General features: G+C 41.3%; 1 protein-coding gene and 1 pseudogene across 1 annotated transcript; one reads left to right on the forward strand and one right to left on the reverse strand.

Annotated features, from left to right (window-relative positions):
- The first annotated feature begins 229 nt into the window (after positions 1-229).
- On the forward strand, positions 230-1159 carry LOC101103505 (olfactory receptor 5P6-like). The gene has a single exon (XM_012096554.4). The coding sequence runs from the start codon at positions 230-232 to the stop codon at positions 1157-1159; it is 930 nt and encodes a 309-aa protein (XP_011951944.2).
- Positions 1160-6887: 5728 nt separating this feature from the next.
- Positions 6888-8246, reverse strand: LOC114118478 (olfactory receptor 10J4-like; annotated as a pseudogene).
- Between the last annotated feature and the right edge of the window lie 7300 nt (positions 8247-15546).

The following is a 15546-nucleotide window of genomic DNA, read 5'->3' on the forward strand; positions in this document are numbered from 1 at the left end:
TCATTATATAAATAAATAAACTTTTCTACTCTAAAATTTATAATTAAAATAAAAGGATATACTTTTTTTACTCTAAGGTAAAAAAAATCAGTCCAAAACCATCTTGAAAATAATTTGTTCATTTCAATAATAACCTCTGTGTATTAAGAACAAGGAAACCATCCAATTAAAAATTTCTTTAATGTAATGTTTCATCACAGGTTCACTACAATAGGAGCAGCCTTATCTCATGGATTCCCTGGGGCATGGGAACCACACTGCAATGACAGGGTTCATTTTACTGGGCTTAACACACGACCCAGTCCTTCGAATCATCCTCTTCACGATCAGCCTCTGTATCTACCTGGTGACCATATGTGGGAATCTCGGCACAATCATTCTTATCAGAATCTCTTCTCAGCTCAATCATCCCATGTATTTTTTTTTGAGCCACTTGGCCTTTGCTGACATAGGCTATTCATCTTCTGTTACACCCAATATGCTTGTAAACTTCCTGGTGGAGACAAATACCATCTCCTACCCTGGCTGTGCACTCCAGCTCGGTTCCGTTGTTTTCTTCGGGTCATCTGAGTGCTTCCTTCTGGCTGCCATGGCATATGATCGCTTTGTGGCAATTTGCAGCCCGCTACTATATTCCACCAAAATGTCCACACAAGTTTATGTTCAGTTACTCACACTGGCTTATGCAGCTGGTTTTCTCAATGCTTGCTCTTTTACTATTTGCTTCTATTTTTTACTTTTCTGTGGACCAAATCAAGTCAATCATTTTTTCTGTGATTTTGCTCCTTTGGTTGAGCTCTCCTGTTCTGACGTCAGTATCCCTGCAGTTGTCCCCTCATTTACGGCTGGCTCCATCATTGTGGTCACAGTGACCGTCATAGCTGTATCCTACGTCTACATCCTCATCACCATCCTGAGGATGCACTCCACCGAGGGGCGCCACAAGGCCTTCTCCACCTGCACGTCCCACCTCACAGCAGTCACTCTGTTCTATGGGACCATCACATTCATTTACGTGATGCCCAAGTCCAGCTACTCAACTGACCAGAACAAGGTGGTATCTGTGTTCTACATGGTGGTGATCCCCATGTTGAACCCCCTCATCTACAGCCTCAGGAACAATGAGATTAAGGGAGCTCTGAAGAGAGAGCTTTGTTAAAAAACTTCTCACTTCCTGCTCTGTGCATCCATCCTCCCAAGTTCTTTGATCATTCTTAGGATCATTACTCCGAACTCTTTTTTGGGTAGATTCCTATCTTCACATCACTTCTTCTGCAGTTTTATGTTGTTCTTTCATCTGAAACATATTCCTCTGCTGCCTCATTTTAAGCTGCTATTTATGTTTTTATATCCGTAGTGTGTGTGTGTATGCTCTGTTCTTTCAGTCGTGTCTGACTCTATGCAACCCTGTAGACTATAGTCTGCCAGGCTTCTCTGTCCATGGGATTTTCCCATGGGACTGGAGTGGGTTGTCATGCCCTCCTCCAGGGGATCTTCCCGACTCAGGGGTCAAACCCATGTTTCTTGGGCCTCCTTCATTGACAGGCAGGTTCTTTATCACTAGCGCCTCCTGGGAAGCCCATATCTGTGGTTGAACCTTGGAGAACTGGCCCTCTGTAGGAGGCATCCTACACATACATCCCAGCAGTGCACTCTCCTCTCATTCCCCAAGCTATATTCTCTAGGAATCCCCCTAAGGTGTGGGACCTTCTGTTGTGGTGGGCCGACTATGCCAGTAGTCTGGTTGGCTGCCAGGTTCAGCCTCGTATGGAGGCTGCTGGCTGCTGTTTAGCAGGGTCTGGTCATGAGGTAGCTGGTAGTGGAACCCTATGAGGCCCCAGGCTCACTGGTGGGTGGATCCAGGGTCCTGAAGACTCTAGGACTGTTGTCCACCTAATGGGAGGTGAAGCCAGGCTCTGGGTTAGTGCTGGTCTACTGGCAGCCACACTCCAGGGTCCAGGGGTTCCGGATTTGATTTCAAATCACTGGTAGGGGGATTTGAGGGTCCTGAAGGTTGCATTGGTCTGCTAATGAGCAGGGCCATGGCCCAGCTTGTCTCAGGTCAGGATCTGCTCTACATTCTTGTGTCTGTCTCCATGGGTGAGACTAGTCTAGAGGCTTATGTGGACTTTCTTGTGGGAGGGGCTAGTGTCTGCCCACTGTGAGTGGAGTTGTGTCCTGGGCTGCATCTAGAGGCAGCTGTGGGCTCTTTAGTCTTTAAGCAGCCTGTCTGCAGAAGGCTGGAGCTATGTCTCTGCCCAGCTAGTTGCTTGGACTCAGGAGTCTCAGCACCTGTAGGCTGTTGGGCTAATGAGCTGGAGGAAAATTTCCAAGATGGCGCTTGCCAGCATCAGCCACTACCAGTACCAGCATCTACATGATAGACTCTGCTCCCAGGAGTGGCTGCTGCCAGTGTCTTTGTCCCCAGGGTGAGCCATAGCTGCCGCCATCCCCTCCAGGAGACTCTCCAGGATCTGTAGGTAGGTCTGGTCCAGGCTGTTATAATTACTGCTCTTGCCTGGAGTCCCAGTGCCTACGGAATTTTGTGGGCACCCTGAGAGGAGTCTCTGTTTCCCTAGCCCTCAGGGGCTCCTGAAATTAAACCCTGTTGACCTTCAAAACCAAATGCTCTGGGGGCTCATCTTCCTGGTGCTGGACTCCTAGGCTGGGGCTCAGAACTCTCGCTCCTGTGGGAGAACCTCTGCGATATAATTATTCTCCAGTTTGTGGGTCGTTGCTCAGCTTGGGGGGTGACGGTGTTTGATTGTATTTTGAGTCTGCCCTTTTCACCTGTTTTGGTGCTTTCTTTATATTGATATGTTTAGTTGTAGAAGATCTTCTCTGGTAAGTTCTAGTCTTGTTCATTGGTGGTGGTTGTGCACATAGTTGTGATTTTGTTGTAGCTCCTGAGATGGAAGTGAGCTCAGGGTCCTTTTACTTTGCTGTCCTGTCTGCTCTCCCTAAGGCTGAAATGACCTTTGAAGTCATCTTTTCCCGTGTTTTGTTTTCCTTTGTGCTTAGCCTTTCTTCACTTACTTACAGTGCAGATACCTTGTACCTAGCACTGCGGACCACAGTTCCTGCTGTGCTGACAATTCAGCTTGGGGGTGAAGAGAGAGCTTGCTAGAAATGTGTGTTCTTAATTTGTTTTTTCTTTCCTTTTTTTTTTTTTAGTATTTGATATAATGATGTACCATGAAATAATAACGAAAGGACAAAGGGTGTCTGTGGTCAAAACATATTGGTCTGTATGTTATTAGCTAATGTGAAGGCTCTTAGTAAAGGTCGGGGCTAGATTTTTCCCATATCAGAGAGTAAACTAGAGGCCCTTAAATAAACTGAAATTTAATTCTTAATTAGGAACTCAAACTGGTTAACATGAAAAAATAATCCTTTGAAAATTCTTTAAAGTTTTATTCATATCTTTTCAAAAGTTGTATTCTGGTACAAGTCAGGGAAGGCTATTGGACTGTCAAGCCTTTAAGACTGGGTCCATTTCAAAAGTAGCTTGTCTTGGAATGAGTATGAAAGTTATAGTTATGACTGAGTATATTCTGAGAGGAGACAACCAAGTGGAGCCAGACAGTGAAATTATTAGAGACATTCTTTTTGCATGGATATCTGCTGGTGATGGTCTTTTGGGACCCATAAAAATCTGTTCTGTGTTCTAAAGTCTGACTCCAGCCTAGTTATAGGAGACTTCATAAAGAACAGAGTAAATGCCCCTGACCAAACCTGCTATGAATTCAGCAGGTCAAAAACAGGTGATTTCTCTGTGGAAATAAGCAGGGTTCCTGAATTCCTAGGAAGTGATAAACAAGCTCTTTAAGTGACTTGTTTGTGGTCAAATGCACAGCCTAATTTTATGTGTTAATTTGGCTAGGCTACAGTGACCAGTTGTTTGGTCAAACATGAGTCTAGATGTTGCTGGGAAGGTAATTTTTAGATGTGATTAACATTTAGACTTTAAATAAAGCAGATTACTGTCCAAAATGTGGGTGGCCCTCATCCAATCAGCTGAAAGCCTTAGGTGAAAAAACTTAAGTCCTCTTAGAAAGAGGGATTCTGTCTCCAGGCTGCCTCTGGATTCAAGACTGTGACATCAACTCTTTCTGGAATTTCCAGTTCCCTGGACTGCCCCTTGCATTTTGGAATTGTCAGCTCTCACAAATGTGTGAGCCAGTTCCTTTAAAACAACCACCACCATCACAGTGGCTCTGTTTTCTCTGGATAATCCCAGCTAATAGAACTCTCACCATCTCTCCTTTCCCCTCTCTTATTGTCTTACTTCTCATTCTCCATATACCAACCATGGCATAAATCTAACAGATTAATTCCTTTGTTAATATCCCCAAAGACTTTAAGTAAAGGCAACAATTCTTAACATGTCTTACGAAGTCCTGAATGTGGCCCCTGTTGCATTTCTCACTCTCAACACTCCTCCCGCACTCCCCAGACTCTCAGACTCTATGTATTATTGGTCTTCTTTTAAAAACCGTAAATATATCCACATTCTTTGCCACCATAGGACCCTCTCACGTGTAGTGACTCTACTTGAATGCATTTTCCCCCTCACCTGGGTAGCATCTACTTAGGCTGTAGGTACCCACTTAAATGTTTCCCATCCTCCTGGAGACCTTCCTCAGGCTTCAGACCAAATTAAATACACCTGTTACCCTTCTGAAGCACCCTGCATATTTTTAAGAATATTCAATGCACTTGCAGCTACAGATTCAGTATTTGTTTTCTCCAAAATGCTGGACTCTTTATGCAGACACCTTTAATGTCTTGCTTTTCCTCTGTGTCTGTCTTTACATGATTTCTGGAACATAGTAAGCATAAATGTATATTTAAAATGTAAGAATAAAACATTAATAAATGAATGGATGAATGAAGTTTTTGCTCTAGCATGAACCACTGACTTGGTAGCCTTTGAATCTGTTGAACATCAACCTGATTCAAATTCACTGAATGTTTGTGTCAGATCCTGCTACACCTATGATAGGCCTTTACACAAACCCATGCTCACCATAGTTACACCACTGCCTTGACCCTGTTTAACTCAGATTGGCAACTATCATTTCAGCCTGTCTTAGTAAAAGCTATGTAATCACTCTGCTGAGTAGTGTCTCCCTTTCGTCTTGGCATGGCTGGAGACACAGAGGAGAGTTAGAACTTGTACAAGACAAATGTTAGTGTAGCAGTAGCTAGAGTGTTAGCTAAGGAGCTAACAATAGGAGATTGTTTATTACCTTCCAGTTACAGTTCTTAGTAATTCACAAGTAGTGATCCAATTAATCCTCAGAATAATCCCAAAAGGTGTTTTTTAATTCATCCTTTTCAGAAGCTGTAACTGAGACACATAAAGGTTAAGCAAAAGTTCAGGGTTACAAATATCCTCTTAACACTCTGATTTCTTTTAAGGTACATAGTTTCTGTGGTCAGGCAGAATGAGGGGCTCTTTGAAAATACTTCACCACTAGAGGGACTTTTATCTGTGACACATTTCATTCCCTTCTGTTCAAAGTATGCAGACTTCTACACCTGGATATGTCAGGCGAACTTGTATTAGACCAAATTTCTGTCACAAAGTCAGTAAGAAGCTAGAAAAATATTGTTAAATGTTTGAAGGCATAGACTTCTCATTTCGTAAAAGATGAAGTTGCTCTATACCCCTTAGGTTCTCCCTCTTATTAAAAACATCCCCAGATAAAACAACAAACAAACTTAGGAAGATCGTAAAGAAGATGGAGAAGGAGGCAGACTCCTAGGGACTTTACACCTGAGGAAATCCCATAGGCCTGAGTCCCTGTGTTTTCTTATTGCTTCCATATATCCCGGAAAGGATGCTGCACAAGCCTCCAACCCAGAACCACCAAGAGACACAAAAAGACAAAGAGAGTTCAAAGATAAGTCTAGTCCTGCTAGCCAAGGAACTGGGAAAAGGGTGACCTAACAGAATAGAAAACCTTTTGGCAATACCTGCCCTATTGCAGACAAGCGAGAGTGGAAAACCATACCTGTCTCCTACCTGCAGGATTCACCGGGGCCAAGTAGGGAGCTATTTTTTACCCTCCTCCCCAACCTTTGATTCATCTGCTGGGGTATTTTCATGGCGGGTCCAACAGGGAAATGAACCTCCCCTGGTCATCTGGCAGCAGTGAGAGAATGTGAGGGGTGCTAGTTGGTACTCTACTCCTCTATAATGATGACCCCACCCTTGTAAGTGAGGCCCAATGGGGATCTGAGTTCCACCACTACCTTCACCAACAGAGCAGTGTGAACCAGCTCTCAACATCCTCCCTTCCCTAGAGGCAGGGGGTCCAGCGAGGAACTGACCTTACTTGGAAGAGAGGAGGTGTGCAAGGCAGTGAGGTGTTACCCTATAATAGGGAAGGAGACAACAGGGCAGTGGGAAAAACTGAGCTTGTCTCTCCCTCAACTACCAGGAGGCAGCTTGTCTCTCCCTCAACTACCAGGAGTCAGCACTCCATTTTTGGCCAAATCTGTATGCTCAGCAGGAAGCTGAAGTCACACACACATACACATACCCTAGTAGTTGCTGTGATGGGGGATATCCTCCTAAAACAGATTGAATCTGATCCAGAGTCTCTTAATATGGCATCCTAAATGTCTCTGTTACAATAATAGTCACTGTCATACCAAGAACTAGAAAAATCACAGTTCGATGAGGAAAGGCAACGTATGCCTACATCAAAATGAAAAGGATGCTGAAATTATCTAACAAGGATTTCAAGGAGGCAGTAAACAAAGCTTCAACAAGCAATCATTGAAATTCTATTTGTTGAAAAAATTTCAGCAAAGAAATAGAATTATAAAATATAACCAAGGGAAATTTCTAGATCTTAGAAACATAATCTCTAAAGTTAAAAGGAAACAATGGGATGAAGCAGAAGTGTCAGCACTGTATATGCCATCAGCATATCTTCACAGACTGAGTCACTGTCCTTGGCCTCAAATAGACAAAGCCAGCAAATCTATAGTGTATGCACACCACAGTGAGAAGCAAGTTGAGAAGGCCTTATGCTTCCCCTTGGCAGAAGGCATCTTCATGACTATTAACCCAGTGAAGACCTAGGAAACCATAATTAAAATGAAGCTGCCCACCAACACAAAGTCAGCACAAAAATAGCCATTTCACAAGAGAGTATAGTCACAAGCAAGGCAGACCATAGGCAAGACGTTGCAAAAGAAGTGCAGGTTGGTGTTGGAGTCACAGAAAGACAAGTTGAATACTGTGGTGATGGTGCACACAGAAACCAGGAACCTAACCACTACCCAATCTGCCAACATCAGTTGAAAGTAGACCTTATTGGTCATGAGGATGGAGTAGTGGAATGGGTCGTGCATAGCAGTATACCAGTCATAGGCATGGCAGCCATGACGAAGCAGTTACTGCCGGACAGGAAGAACATCTGCGTGGCACACTCAGGAAGAGAAATGGACTTGCTGTCTGATAGCAAGCCCACCAACATGTAGGGGATGATTACCATAGCGATACAGGGTTCTTTAAAAGGTTTTTAACTGGAGGCTAATTACTTTACAATATTGTGATGGGTTTTGCCGTACAGCAACATGAATTGGCCATAGGTATACATGTGTCCCCTCCCTCTTGATCCTCCCTCCTGCCTCCCTCCCCACTCCATCCCTCTATGTTGTCACAGAGCACCGACTTTAGGCTCCCTGCATCATACATCACACTCCCACTGGCTATCTATTTTATACATGGTAATGTATATGTTTCAATGCTATTCTCTCAAATCTTCCCACCCTCTCCTTCCCCTACTGTGTCCAAAAGTCCATCCTTTATGTCTGTATCTCCTTTGCTGCCCTGCACACAGGATCATCAGTACTATCTTTATAGATTCCATTTATATGCTTTAATATATAACATCTGTCTTTTGCTCTCACTTTTTTCTGTATAGTAAGCTCTAGGTTCATCCACCTCATTAGAATTGACTCAAATGCATTATTTTTTTTATAGCTGAGTAATATTCCATTGTGTATATGTAAGTGGTACAGGTTTCTGAAAATGAGAGACCACAGAGGAAAAAATACATGGGGATTTGAAGGTTGTGATTGAGCTTTATGGCGACCATTATGGATGCATTAGCAGCTAGCATGGTCATATGGGAGAAGAAAGTCATCACAAAGAGATTTTGCATGTCTGAGAAACTGGAAAATCCCCACAGAAGGAATGTGGTCAGTGTGGTATGATCACCCATCCTCCTGATGCACGCAGCAATTTTCCTCCAAAGGTACAGCGTTATTGAAATGAAGACTCTGAGATGAGTAGAAACTATCCTTATTTACCAGTGTCACCTAGACTTTAATCAAGGGGAGGGACCTGAGCTTCAGGGCACCTCTTCATGGGAGAGTCTGAGAGTGTGATACTAAATGCAGTTGACTGAAGTCAAGTTCAGCAATTAGAGTAGTGAGCATGATTCTAGGGTGGGAATCTGCATAAATGACGTAAAGTGAGCCCAAATGTCTTCTCGGATTATACTCACAAAAGCATTCTTATCTCTCTTTTCCAAAATGTATCTGCATGTAAGAGGGAAATATAATAAAATTGCTTTGTTCTCACCCACAGGATTTTGTAATGCTGCATTTTGCAAATGCTCTGTCAGATATAATGGTACCCTGGCACTCAGGAGTGCTTCATAAACTATTGACTGAATGACTAATTCATGCATTTAAATCACTTATAACTTTACAAAAATTAGGGAGATAGATGAAAATTTTCCCAAAGAACTTTGAGTTTTCCTTCAATGAAATCCTCTCCCATCAGTTTCACCATGCAGTGGCTCTGAAAGTAATGATTGTGACAATGAGCTGACCACATAAATGAATTTAACTTATTGTAACTTCTACTGGGTTTCCATTCATGGTAATATTTAAAACTTGACATATATTTAAAATATCATTAGTTCTTAATATAGATCAAATATATATCAATAACTTTAGGTTCTTAATAATTTCTAATTGAAGGGTTTTTTTCCAGATGCCTAATAAGATATTAGTGGACTAGCTTGGAGGCAAAATGATTTTGAAGGTAATGTCTCAGAGTGGCATATTCTGGTCATAATGTTCTAATCAAAGTTTGGCTTTTTAAGAAAAACCTCCAGGACATTTTCTAGCAAAGTGGTTTGCTTTGAAGTACAGACCTGAATGGAATAAACTCAAATTCCTCACGTCAATTTTGTAAATAATATTTCTATTTCAATTTTTCATTAAACATTTGCTCTTATAAGAGGTGAAGACAGACATGAAAACACTCCATAGAATTTTGATTTTAACTTCTGTCATTGTTGAAGGGGAAGGGGAAGAAAAAAAGGGAGGAATCAGTGGTGGAAAATGAAGGAGTGTGGAAGAGAAATAAACACTAACTGGAAATTATTCTGTAAGACTAACACATTTGAAGAGTTACTTTTTTTTTTTTTTTGGCACTGTAGCTATGGGCAAAGAATACAAGAGGAGTCAGGACAGGTAACCAGCACCCACTTAATATCCATGATATGTCAGACAATATGCTGGGGCTAGACAGAGCTGCCTCACATAGTCCTCACAAGTCTGGGAGCTTAGAATTTCTATTTTGATTTTATAAACATAAAGTGAGTTTTAGAGTGGTTAAGTGATTATGGAAGTTGTGAATTTATTCAACACATATTGACTACATGCTTATGATGGGCCAGACAATTTATACACATGAAACATAAAATGTAACCAAACATATATGATCTCTATGATGAAAAAATGAATGCCTACTTTGGTTTGTGGAGTCAGGGAAGCCCTTGAGAGCATTAACCGCATGGTTCACAACCAATTCAAAGACCCTCAGATGGGGAACTCATCTACCCAAGCAATCTTTCTAGACCCAAATGGCTTGTCTTTGAGACCCTTCCACTCTCCTCTGAAGGTTTTTGTCTATTTACCTGCAAAGGAAACATTTTTCCTTTATTGCTTTAACTATCACTTACCTTGTACGACTCTCTAATTCTCACTTCTACCGTATAGGAAGCTCCCATTTCCTTTGACACATTTCTAGGCCAAAATGTCCTTCATGTATTGAATGTAAGATTTTCAGAACAGAATTGGTCATATTTCCCCCCACATGTCAGAGTTCCCTCCTGTACTTCCTGATTGAGTTACTTGCAAACATCTGAGAGCTACCATCAGACCCCAGTTTTGGTTTCTTTCTCATATTTCTGCATTTAAATTCAGAGCCAAAATTCCAGGTGCCTTTTGCCATTCCCTTTTTGTTGTTGCTGTTTGTTTTTATTCTCTCTGCTCTTGTCCTGGAACTATCCAATAGAGTAAATATGATACCTAGGTAGTTTTCCATTAGTCACAAATTTGTTGCATTTTTATTCACTGCATCATGACCGGATATTCGATTCCTAAACAGAGGATATAAAGTCACTAATGGTATTGAAGAAGGAATTCACAGGGCCTGAACTCCATCTTAGGCCTGTTCATGCTGATCATGCTCGGCCACCTTTCCAATGGGCTCTGAACTCTGCGTTTAGTGCCTATGAAAACGACAACAGAAGGATAAGACCCCCTCCAATCAGGGGAACCTTGAAGATCGTATCTAGGTTACTCATCGCCTAAGAGAAAACATACACTAATCACCCGTTCCTCCAGACAGGCCATAAATTTTTCTGTATCTATCGGAGGGTAACCTCGGGTTTATTGATTATTGGCTAATTGTTTGACTGTTTGAGCACATGAGCACATAGCATGTGAATAATGGGGTTATTGGGATTGTATTTTCCTTGGTTTATGTAAGTCTCAAGGAATTTGGAGTGGTGGGTTCAGACACGTACACATGGGGTATAAAAGATTTTCACAAATGCTGGTCGGGGTCCTTGGCCAAGAGGAGACTCTGCCTTGGGCCTGCCAGTATAATAAACTGCACTCCACTATCTGCATTGTCCTTTTGAGTGAGTTTGTTTCCGGGAACGTGTGGCTACAACAGTATCAAAAACAGTGAATAGATACACACTGATTATAAGAGGAAAGCCAAACACCCCAGTATGATATCTGATGCTCATCACAAATGGATCCCTAGGTACTACTCCTGGCTGTTTCCACCACATGCCTCTGCCTACCCTACACTCAAACCAGACAGCAGTGCCCTCTATTTTCCAAGCACATCACTATCCTTCATGCTGCTGTGTCTTTGCGCGTGGTGTCCCCTCTGCCTCAGTCTCCCCTCTTCTATTTTACTTCTATTAGACTTTTGCTCATTTTTCAGAAACTAGCCTGAATTACTTTGATTTTTCATCCTCTCTTGTTGTTCACATTCTCTAGATTCCAGGAGCCTAACTAAAACATGTCTCCTGCTTTCTACTCCATCACTCAAATGGGTTTTTGCCACAGCCTCTATTCTTTCCCTCTCCTGGTCCTTCACGTCTTACCAGCTTTTCTATGTTCAATCTGCAATCTCTGTACATCAAATTTTAGATTTTTAGATATCTTCTGCTTACAAACTAGGTAATTCTAATAGCTTCTAAACCTCACTGCATGCTTCAGCCATACCATCTCATATATCTTCATGGCTGCTATTATGATGTTTGTAGTGAAGAAACTATGGCCTTAGCGAGTTACTTAATTTGCCAGAAGTGATACAGCTGGTAAGTACATACAGCTGGTATTACATAAACACAGAGAGGCAGTGAGAACCTAGAGAGTCACTTACTTGTGTGGCTAATTACTTTTTAGGCTTCCCTCAGGGCAAGTGCCATCACTTCATCTGCAACCTCTCCTATGTGGGGACTATCCCACTGTTTTTAAAAAAAAAAAATTGTATACGCTTCATGACTCTTCCACTATTCACATGTTTTTTATAGTGTCTTTCTGCCCTTTTCTGACTGCTAAAGATCATTCTTAGACAATTAAAATATCACTTCCCTTGAAATTCTCCTCAAACCTTCCTATGTGTGTTAGTCATTTCTTCTTCTTAGAAAGACAATTAAAATGTCACTTTCCTTGAAATTCTCCTCAAACCTTCCTATGTGTATTAGTCATTTCTTCTTCTGGATTCACATCAGTTTATTGTGAAGAGGTTAGGTTTTTGCTGTTTGGGGTTTGTGCGTGTGTGTGTGCATGTATGCTTAGAGCAGAGAGTTGTTTTAAAATTTTGTATGCCCCAACTGCATCTAGAGCCTAGTGATTGTAGAATTTTTACTAAGGTTAGTTCAGAGACTGTGGGGCCAGGGCAGGGGTGGGGGGTGGGGGCACAGGTCGGGGAACAACCATGTTCTTCAGAAAGCCTCCAAGCTTATACTTCAGTGCATTTATTAACTGCTCTTCAATACACCACTTGCTCTGCTTAGTACTAAAGATTGTCGGTTTCTCTCTAAATGGTTTTAACAGTACTGTCACGTAGCATCGTGAATGCATGTATAAATGCTTTCTGCATTCTTGCTGAACTTAATTTACAACCACTTCTCAAAACTCCAGCTACAGTTGTTTAAAATCTAGGAGAAAGAAACTACCATTTTTAAATTCTATGCATGATCCCCATTTACTGTAGTATCAAATTACAATTGACCTATATAAGTGGTCATCACCAAGGGGCATAGCAAGAATGGCTAGGGGAGCTTTATGCAAACAGTGCATCTCCACCCATCCACCCATATTCTTTACAAGTTTTTTGCAAGCCTCTCCAAGGAGAAATGTCTGCAGAATGAGGGTTAGGTACTCTGCATAATCTTTATTAATTTTGGTTGAGAACTTTTGACTTTTATCATGCTCTTCTTTTCAAACATGCTGATAACATTTTTTTTTCGTTTATTTTACAGCAGTAGTAACAGAAAGTCATGTCAGCATGGCACTGTTTCCATTCTCCCCTATCACCCTGTCAGGCACCGGAGAACAAGATTCATAGTGTTTTCTCAGTCCTTCTGTTTGTTTAACCAAGTCTTACCCTCTCTATTCACCTGGCTTTTGCCTTCAGTTTACCATTCTGTTCTCTTTTTTGTTCTTGAAAGCTCCCCCCCTCCATGCAGTTTTCTGGGTTCTATCTCTACCAGGAGGAGGGAATTGAAAATTCCCTGTAATTTTCCAGGGAACTGTAAACACTATAAATTTCATCACTGTAAATTTCCAGCTTATCCTTGCTTATAATTTCTTTAATATAACAGGCTGTTAATACCAAATGGGTACTTGATTATTAGAAGATATAGAATATTAGAAGATATAGTGTTACAGAAACCAGTACTCAAGAAACCAAGCACCACACTTGGAGAGTTGGAGAACTCAGGTTTATTTACACCGGCGGGCCCAGAGGAGTTAACACTCCAAGCTCTGAGCCCCGAACAAAGGGATTACAGAGTTTTTATAGACAGATTATAGTGGGCAACACTAGATGTTAATAGGCTGGCTTAAACTAAGGGGTTTCGAGTGCATGGGAACAGAAGTCAAGATGGGAGGGGGATGCCTGACCTTTACACAGACAGGCATGATTAAGCAAGTTTGTAGGGGCCAGGTGATTGCAAAGAGCAGGACAAGGATGAGTGAGATAAACTCCAGTTCCTAGTATTGCAAGTCCCCACTTTCTGAGACTATGTGACCTACGTGATCTAGACTTTGCAAGGGGCAAGCTGAGTTACAGAGGCGGAAGGAGAAGGAGATTATGCAAAATTTTAACTTTTCCTCTTCAGTAGACTAAAAATTAGAAGATATACAATAATTTTAAAGAGAAAAAGCTCTAAAATTCCTACCTTTCACAGCAGGATAACCACCTTCCAGTCCCTTAAAATCATGAGTTTATTAAGCTGGAGGAAGAACTGTCAGTCTCACAATTCAGGTGTGGCTTTCTGCAGTTCTTGTGATTTCATGTATCCCGTAATTCAGGGGAAAGTTTTAAGGCTGCTTTTTTCCTTTGAATGTCTGTGAGTATTCCCTCTGACATTAGAGTCCCTATAACATAAAGGTTGTGTTCTCCATTCCTTAAAAAAGGTTTTAAAGAGATTCCTCAGGCCATCAGAGACCATTATTTTGAGACTACCGCTTTAGATACCAGGCATCTTGTGCTCTGTCGATCTGTTATCTCTTGTGATGTTGTCAAAAATGTTTTTAAATCCTGACATACCATAGAGAATTTTTTAGTGATGTTTGCATTTACGATTCTGAATAACAATTGAAGTGGTGGAAACTCAACTTGTTTTTTGTTTTTTTTTTTTTAAATCTTGGGATGTAGATGATTCCCTCAGGGATATTTTGCTTCCTACACAGTGTTGTTTATTTTATAATTCTGAAAATTTGCCATCTCTCAGGTTTCCTCTTCCTAATACACAGGGCAAGGGAACGGCATGGCATGAGAAGCTATTGCTGTGGGAAACATTCAAAAAAAGAGAGTAGAAGAGAATGAACACACAGTATGAGCACTTTCTAATGAGGTGGCTCTGCTGGGAAAGACCCTGTTGAAAAAGAAAATACTCAGTTGTTGATCGCCAATTGTGATATCCACAAATTGCTCCTGTTTGCCTTTATCATCAGCTTTGGCTTTTAGAGTCTTCCCTACCACCATGCATTATCTTCCGCCTAGTGTACTATCAAGTCTTATCTCCAATATCTGCTCTCCTAAACTCAAAGCTGTGGCAAGCCACTCAGTGCACCATCTCCTGATTAAATTCTACACCTTCCTTGTTCTGAAGTCTGTTATGTCTGAAAATTCCTTTATCTATCCAGCTTCTCTCCTCCTTACAGTTTTTCTCTGAGATTATTCCTCACCAAATAACTTGCATACAGTTGCTGGCTAAGGCTCTGGTTTTGGAGAATTTATCCAGGGACAGTCTCAGTGCCTACATAGGAATGATGACAGTGTGCACTTTATTATGCACAGCCAAAATTTTAAAAAGTATAAGCATTGGGTTCTGATTACTGGCCCAGATTCCTTCTTAGTGAGGAGGTAGTTGAAACCCTTACCTATCACTGCCAGCCATACAGACTGAATTTCTGTCTATGAGACTAACTGTATTTATCCTTTGTGGTGCTAGGATTTCTGCCTCCAGCTAAATGGCTCTAATTAGTAGAATTACTTTTTTCTTATGCATCTGTTCAGAGGACAGTTATGAACTCTGAATTAATATAACTGATTTTCTATGGATGTCTGTGATATGATCTGCTGAAGGCAGAGGAGGCTGCATGTAGTGGCTGTTCTACATCTCTCTACTTAGATCATCAGTCTATTTTTGCTGTTATTTGCAGCCACTGCTCTTTCAAATGCAATGTAAGTTAGCTACTGGAAGGGTAATAGGAATAACAGTGTCATTTCCTGTTAGAAAATGGAACTACAGTCATGTAATTCTTCTCAATTATGAGGAAATGTGTATGTCAGATTTTTTAACTAACACTTTTAACCATCTTCCTAGAAATGGAAACAGAGCATTAATCAAGAACTAGTATATATATATATTTTTTAAACTTTTTTTTGTATTGCAGTATAGCCAATTAACAAGCAACGTGATAGTTTCAGGTGAACAACTATGGGACTCAGCCATACATGCACATGTA

Source organism: Ovis aries, chromosome 15 (genome assembly GCF_016772045.2).
Source record: "Ovis aries strain OAR_USU_Benz2616 breed Rambouillet chromosome 15, ARS-UI_Ramb_v3.0, whole genome shotgun sequence".
Classification (NCBI taxonomy): Eukaryota; Metazoa; Chordata; class Mammalia; order Artiodactyla; family Bovidae; genus Ovis; species Ovis aries.